This window comes from Cyclopterus lumpus, chromosome 20 (assembly GCF_009769545.1).
Source record: "Cyclopterus lumpus isolate fCycLum1 chromosome 20, fCycLum1.pri, whole genome shotgun sequence".
In the NCBI taxonomy this organism is placed as follows: domain Eukaryota; kingdom Metazoa; phylum Chordata; class Actinopteri; order Perciformes; family Cyclopteridae; genus Cyclopterus; species Cyclopterus lumpus.
Window position 1 is genome coordinate 17,616,374 of NC_046985.1, and position 7,823 is coordinate 17,624,196.

General features: G+C 43.2%; 1 protein-coding gene and 1 non-coding gene across 11 annotated transcripts in view; one reads left to right on the forward strand and one right to left on the reverse strand.

The window, feature by feature from the left end:
• Positions 1 to 7,073, forward strand: part of slc12a7b (solute carrier family 12 member 7b) — a 50,317-nt gene extending 43,244 nt beyond the window's left edge. For 3 of the 10 annotated variants that reach the window (XM_034560630.1, XM_034560626.1, XM_034560632.1), the window contains 4 exons: positions 1,966 to 2,141; positions 3,372 to 3,386; positions 4,315 to 4,448; positions 4,958 to 5,332. In XM_034560630.1, the coding sequence (XP_034416521.1) occupies positions 1,966 to 2,141; positions 3,372 to 3,386; positions 4,315 to 4,448; positions 4,958 to 5,049 (417 nt within the window). In that variant the 3' untranslated portion in view covers positions 5,050 to 5,332. Of the gene's footprint in view, positions 1 to 18; positions 136 to 1,965; positions 2,142 to 3,371; positions 3,387 to 4,314; positions 4,449 to 4,957 lie in introns of all 10 variants that reach the window. The other 7 variants (XM_034560631.1, XM_034560628.1, XM_034560633.1 and 4 more) reach the window with 4 other exon arrangements.
• A 678-nt stretch (positions 7,074 to 7,751) lies between these two features.
• Positions 7,752 to 7,823, reverse strand: trnag-ucc. The gene has a single exon. It is a non-coding gene; the product is annotated as a tRNA-Gly (tRNA).

The window sequence follows — 7,823 nt, forward strand, 5'->3', positions numbered from 1 at the left end:
CTGGGCCGCGCTGCTCAGATTCAGAGTATCACTGACGAGTCGCGTAACTCGATCCGGAGGAAGAACCAGGGCGCCGCCCCGAGCACGACCCGCAGCCGGCCGTCCTCCACGGCGGAGGACACTCAGGAGGACGAGGTAGCCGATGTTGTCAACCCACTGTTCCCTCGCTGTTAGTTACACAAACCCGTCTTCACAAAGCTGGATCTTTGGCTGCAGTCACAACCTGTTCATTGACTGCTCTAATGACTTTTATCATCATCATGATTTTAAAATCTGGACTCAAATTTGACCCCCATATTTATCAGAAAAATAGATCACTTCACGCACTCTAGTGATGCACAATATAATCAACCGCAGATGGGAAGGAATATAAAGACTGGCCTTTCAAATGAGAAGTGTAACCAGAGAGTAGTAATCTGTGAGTTGTGAGTGTTTCATGATAAAAGATCAGTTTTTTGGAAAGTGAAAAATTCACAGCCATTTATTTAGCGCCATTTAAAACGTGTGTAACTAGAAGTAGAGGAACATGTTTTCCTCTTGTGTTTTTTCGGCCATCTGTGGTCTTATCCATAGCATCAGCTCATGTGCATACCATATACTGGCCCTTCAAGGTACTTAGATGATGAGTTACCGTGTTACATCACAGCTTAAGCTGCTCCCATGTGGCTCAGGTGACCAGTATGACATCCCAGTCAGCCCAGGACTCCAAGTCAGTCATTGTAAAGTCTGAAAAGGGCCATAAGGCTGCTGATAAAATAAGCTTATGAATATAGAAAGAGAAACTACAGATAGCGTCCACCTTGTACATCTGACAATTCAGGTCCGGTCTCTGCCCAGACAGTCACGCCACTAACTGTATAGCCACGGAGAGCTGCTTTGTGAACACCAGCCCATTGCACCTTGAAACTGCCCCCCCCCCCCCCCCTATAACCCACCTCATCAACAAGTGTGAGTGGACAGTATTGTCTCAGAAACATTGTGGTTTTGTTATTATTTAGCATTACAACCTCACAGGGCTACTTTCCAGGCTGTAGACCAGGAGTGACTAATACTCATCATTCTGACTTGACAATACTGTACTCTCTTTTGAGCTTAATCCTAGTCATCTCCCACCCCTCCTGCCTCCCTCCCACCTGTAACACTGACCTAGCAGGTTTATGTTTCCAAAAACAAGACTGTGCATGCCGTTTACCACATAGCCATGAAAAACAGACTATTCTAATTGGCAAGGCCTAAATATGTAACGTAGTCAGCCTTCTGATTTACCAGCGCTGACTCTTTTATCAAGGCACATTTATCAAACATGAACTACCAAGGAGCACAGCAGCCATAAATCTTATCTTAATGGTAGCAGATAATAATAACCCTGCCATTTATTGTCTTTGGCTGTGGTTATATAACTGTTGACATCAAGAGCAGAAGCAATAAGAGTCGTTGTCAAATGTAATGAAACCAGATTACACTTTATTCTAATGATAATGTAGTAAATCCCACTCTGCTGTGCTGCATTATCCCTGCACTACAGGCTGTGTCCATACTTTGAGTAATGTGTAATCATATTTGGAAGGCCTGTATCTGATTTCACCGCTAGGTCATACTTTACCTCCTAGTCTGGTTCCCTTTTACCACCACTGCTCTGATCTTGTCAGTCACCCATGAATGTTGTGTTTCAACCCTTGCCCGGACCTTCAGTCTGCTTGTCTAGATCATGGTCCGTGTGTTGTTGTAAACAGGTTTGTATTATTATTCTCTAGCATGGTTTCATCCAACCTTTTTATCAACTTGTACAAGGAAAGTTCTTCCTTGATCCCGGTTTTCTTTCTTTCTGGCCAATTAGTTTTTAATTTTTTTGCATAATTTATTCACCTCTGCCTCCTGTCTTGTCGAGTTTAATCTCGTCCCTCCACTGGAGCATCTCCCGGTTGACACTCCATATCCTCACCCTTCCCGCTCCCTCCGCTCCAGGCCCAGCTCATCCACGACAGAAACACAGCGTCTCATGCCACAATAAACGACAAGGCCGAGGCCGGGCCCGACCGGGTGCACATGACCTGGACCAAGGACAAGCTCTTCATGGAGCGGAACCGCAACCGCGAGTGCAATGCCAACGTGGCCGTGCGCGACCTGTTCAACATGAAACCGTAAGTACACGTCTCTGCATTTGTAGCTCAGGGGCTAAAAAGGAGGGAAAGTGAACACTTCCCTTGTAGGTGTGTAGCTTAAGGAGCCTACTAAATATGCTGCTAACACCGAAACCCGGTGTTATGGCATGGGCCTGGTGAGAGACATTTGCACCATTTTGAAAAATTATTGAAACGTCAAAATACATGAAGTATTGGAAGGGTCTGACGAGTAAACACAGTACTGCCAATAGTTCAGGGTGGTGCCAACGCCTCCTGCAGGAGGACAGCATGTATAGTAGTAGTAGTAGTTAGTAGGTAGTAGTAGTAAAGAGCCTGACATGGGTGCGTTGGGACGACCTTCTGCATGGCGTGTGCATTCAGGCTGCATTTGGTGTACACGTGCACTTTTAGCCATTTTAGTCCTTGTGCATGGCCAGACCACGCAGATGTTGCTGTTTGGACTAACACCCTAACATCCCTATACTGTCCACACAATAGACTGTATAGAAATGGACGACACGTTCCTCCCGCTATACAAAGAGGAAGCCATGAATATCCCGGATTACGGGGCGTGGCCATTTTGCACCGGTGATGTAATTTGGAGCCTCAGTCGTGATCGAGGGGTGGAGCCGGCGGTTTCGAGGTTCCGCCCATACACCCGGTCGAACCAATCGTGAGGCGTAAGCACCCCTTCAGCAAGTTAGCATTTTCCACTTAGCAGCTGTACTTAACTGACATTAGCACCACGTGGCTCTTAGGCCATAATATCTCTTTGAAAACATTTATGATCAAATTAAAACGTTTTATTTCGCAGATTATTCGTGTTTCAGGAAACGTTATCAACGTATCTGCTGACACTGATATCAACACACGAAGGTCAGACAGCGCTTGCTAACCTTACTGTCAGGAAATGTTGCTGAGCTAGCAAAGTCTGTATATTAAGAGCTTTATAAACAGACATATATTTATTTATATTTCATTAGGCGTGTCCCAGTCCACTCACATTGGCTTCTAAAGTTTTCATTCAACTGAGTCCCCGTAAAGCACATCGTCTCACAGGATGGGAAGAAATTAGGGCTACTTTTTCAACAGTTTCTACTTTACTTTCTTTGGGTTTTTCGGTGGGTCACCTTTGGGCGACACACGAGCCGTTTGGGACAGTCGGAAGTATGCGTTGTGGTGGAGCGAGCTGTTGTAGGAAGCATCTAAGCCTATTTCTGTTGTTCTGTCCCATTTTCCTCCTTCTAGAGAGTGGGAGAGTCTGTAAGTCGCCTTTTTATTTGCTTGCTTGTGTGTGTGTGTGTGTGTGTGTGTGTGTGTGTGTGTGTGTGTGTGTGTGTGTGTGTGTGTGTGTGTGTGTGTGTGTGTGTGTGTGTGTGTGTGTGTGTGTGTGTGTGTGTGTGTGTGTGTGTGTGTGTGTGTGTGTGTGTGTGTGTGTGTGTGTGTGTGTGTGTGTGTGTGTGTGTGTGTGTGTTTGAACTTCCTGTTCAAACAGTAAGTTGGCAGAAAATCTATTTAACTTGCATGTTCTGTTGAAGACATTGTTTGTATGCAAGAGAAACGTTGTGCTTTCCATTTCCTTTATTCAAAGTGATTAGTAAATACCCAAAAAATTAATTTACATTTGTTCTTGACGTAAATATCGTAATTTTTTTTCTTCCGTAGAATGGAAAGCATAATTTTGTGAAATTGTCTCATTCATGTTAAATGGCTTGTGTCTGTCTCCGTCATGTGCTCTCATTGCTTTTGCTCTCACATCGTGGTGGTGACAATAAAGAGGCAACATTTAAAGAGGTGCTGTTTTTGATAGTGTTAACTATTAATAAACAGGATGCAGTTAGTTTGAAAGACTACAGCATGTACAGTACATTGTCATAATATGACACACTAAACAATAATAAGCACCGCCTGGACTTCGGGTGTGATACTGCATGTCCCTTTTGTCTGAAAATGCTGCCACTTTATTTTGAATTTATCAGTCATACATTTGTGTCTGAGGCTAACCTACAGAACGCTAAAACGCACCCTGATAATGTATATAACATATATTATGTATAAACATATATGATAATGTACAGTGTATGAGTGATGTTTGAATTCATAATTCTTTAGTTTTTTCCATTTTAGAACTGTATAAAAAAGTGACTTTAGACGTGTTCTGTCCTTTCTCACTTTGACCATGTCAAACTAGGAACCAGTCAAATGTCCGCCGGATGCACACAGCTGTCAAGATGAACGAGGTGGTGGTCAACAAGTCGCAGGGAGCTCAACTAGTTCTGCTGAACATGCCCGGACCGCCCAGGAACAGAGGAGGAGACGAGAACTGTATCCTTCAAGCAGCTATGACCAGAACAGAACTTGCCCAAATTCTCTTTTCACTTGCCCCTTTACAAATTGTTTTATTTACCAGTGCCAGACAAATGAACTACTCATGAACTTTGTCGTAACCCGCTTAGCATACGCAACTCTCAACCACAACTCCTCAACTACTCCCATTATTAGCTCTGGAAAAAAAGGATTTGTTTAACACTTGCTCGATCGGGCTAGTGAGTTGCTAGATTTACTAGCCTGACATGGCATTTTTACAAGCAAGCAATCCTTTCAAAGACTAAAGAGTCCGACATTTCCGTTAGTGGAGGCCAAAAACCGAGCTAAAAAAGATGAATACAGGCCTTACATTCATCAGGTGGGCATAAACACGACTCCAAATGAAGAGTCATTTTGCTCGCTTACTGCTGGATGTATGTCATAAGGCTTTCCTAACATGTTTTTCTAAGAGTTGTTAGTGCAGGTTAAATTACTACCATGTGTTTTGTTTCTTGACCGCTCCTCAGACATGGAGTTCCTGGAGGTTCTCCTCGAGGGTTTGAACCGGGTCCTCATGGTTCGAGGCGGTGGCCGCGAAGTCATCACCATCTACTCTTAAATAATAAAAAAAACACAAAAAAAACTCACGCCCAACCTTGCACACATGGGCTGTTGCCATGGTTACTGGTCACTGGGCATTTTTGTGGAGGAAACCTAATTTTTGTTTTTTATGAAGGGGCGGGGGGTTGTTGGAAGCCAGGACCACTCGTGTTTGAAGGAATCCATGATGAAGGACTGGTTGAGTGTGTGTGTCCACGCTGGGCTGTAGAACCCCCACTCCCCCGCACGTGGAAAATAGAGCATAGAGACACTTTAACATTGTTCATTTAACGCTTGTTCAACTTGTTATGTTGCGTTACATTTTGATATTCGGTCCCGACGTTCACCGAATAAAGATAAGCAAGGGAGGGAACGTGAGTGTGCTGTTATGACGGGAGGTGGACAAGTTCCAGAGAGGTTTTGTAGAACAAGGGTGTAGTTCAGAGGTCGTCCCTTCAGCAGCATTTGTTGTCGTAGTGTCCTGAGGCCGTTGGCCTTGTCAGTGATTTAGTGAAGCACCGGCTAGGGAGGACGTGCACCACATGTTGGATCAACTTCTGCTTCAGATATGTGGTCCTGCAACTTGTTCAACATTTCGGACCCTCGGAGAACACAATTGTTTTAATAGGGAAAACAGCCATAGCAAATACTCTCTGACCTTTTGTCAGCGTTCTAGAATGACATTAAATGCACATGTATACATATTTATGGTGACTGAAGTAGAGCTCAGTTGGGAGATTTTCTTTTTAAATCCCAGGGCTGTTTGACAGCGTGCTTAATGAAACCGCAGATTGGCTCACGTTAAATCTGCCCTCACAATTGTCGGCATTTAGCAAAGTGTAAAACATAAAAGCACAAACTGACTCATCTTATATATCGCCGTAGTAACCGCACCGTTGACTTTGCACTACGCATTCCACAGCACTTAATTAATTGCATACTCTGTCTGGTTCTGTCGCCCACGGTGACGCCTTCTACCGGTCAACACGACACTCTTCTTCCATAACACGAGATAAATACTGATGAATGAGCTCAAAGGAAAAGGATGCTTCCGTACTGTTTAATACTCATTGTTGTTTTTATAATAATTTACCAAACCAAACTCTCCAGGCTTTGAGTCCCAAGCGGGGTAGATTCATTGTAACGATCATGTGTAGGAGAAAAAGTGCCAAAATGAAGAAACTGTGGAAGTATCACTGATGCACAGTGGGACGGCCACAGCTGTTTTTTACATTGACCATCTTAAAAACGAAAAAAATGTAAAGCACTATAATTGTATTTTTTTTTTTTTATGATACCTCTACCCCTTGCTAGAATTATTTTTAAAAGTTAGCTAATTAATAATCGAGCAAATGCAACCGGTAAATGTCACACCCTCTTGCACTTCCACAGTTTCTTTTTTCAAATTAGCTGCAGTAAAAGCAGAAAGCCGTGTTCTCCTGCACGTCTTCGAGGGGGGAATCAAGAACTTCTGGTCGTCAGTTCGGCAATAACCATGTTTTTGTTGTGTTTTGTTCCTTTTGTTGATGTGCGCCTGTGTAACTATTTAGTTCTCCAGTAGTGTTTGTTACGTTATAATTCATCTATTGTTACTTTAAGTGTTCATTATCATCTTATTCCTTTGGAAGGGGGCATAGAGAGTGTGTGAGGATGTTGGCGGATGTCGAGTTTTATGTGTTTTGTTTCCGACCCGTCACACGCAGTGTAGCACACAGGACTGACCCCTCGCCCCCTGCCAAAGCTTTAAAACTCTCAGTAAAGCTTGCAATTGTCTAGTTTTTAAGAAGTTTGAAACATTGGAAATCGTAAAGATAAATTTAATCTGGTTCCTGAGCTGAACAGCAGCAGCTGTGCGTAAAGGGAACATGAAGCACACGAAAACCTAAACAGACCATGCTAAAACAATATATCAAGTTTTTGAAGAAGGTGAAGATGATTTTCAGCAGTTTGTGTGTTTCACAGCTTTGTTTGAGGTGACTGGAGAATGTTATCTACCTCAAGGTGTCACTGAGGCTGAAGAAATAATAAAGAAAAAGGAACGTGTTCAATTGCATCTCTTTCAAAACTGATGACATTGGTTAATTCTTGAAAAGAATATGTGTGTGTGTGTGTGTGTGTGTGTGTGTGTGTGTGTGTGTGTGTGTGTGTGTGTGTGTGCGCATGCAGTACCGTTGTCGCTGCTGTTCACCGTCAGGCTGGAACAGGAAGTCACTTGTGGGCGCACATATAGAGGAAGGTAGCCCTGTAAATTGTATTTGTGCCTCTGAGTAATTATTAAAAGTGCTGATAATAATGCAAAACCTATTTGAGTGCTGATTCTACACACACATACACACCACTCGCACTGATTTGATATTCATAAAACGACGGTGGCATTCAAGGCTGCTGCCCTCCGTGCGTACTAATGGGACTGGTGTTTGTGTGCAGGGCCGGTTGAGGCCCCTGGCGGTGTTTTGCGTGTAGACATGCAGAGCCATATGAAAGATGAGGTTGCCAAATATTAATGTGTATGTAGTTTATTCATCATGGGTGGAGCACATAGGTAGGTTTTTCTTAATTTTCTTTCTTTATTTATACTTGTGTATAAATATAAATATAACTTTCGTGTTCATATATTTATAAATGTCGGTTGTTTTCTTTGTCTTCTATAATTGTCGACGAGAAACAAATAGTCTAATTGAGGAAGCAGAATGAAACCTCTGTGTGGAAACCAAAAACTTCTGCGATGGCCGGGAATCGAACCCGGGTCAACTGCTTGGAAGGCAGCTATGCTTACCACTATACCACCATCGC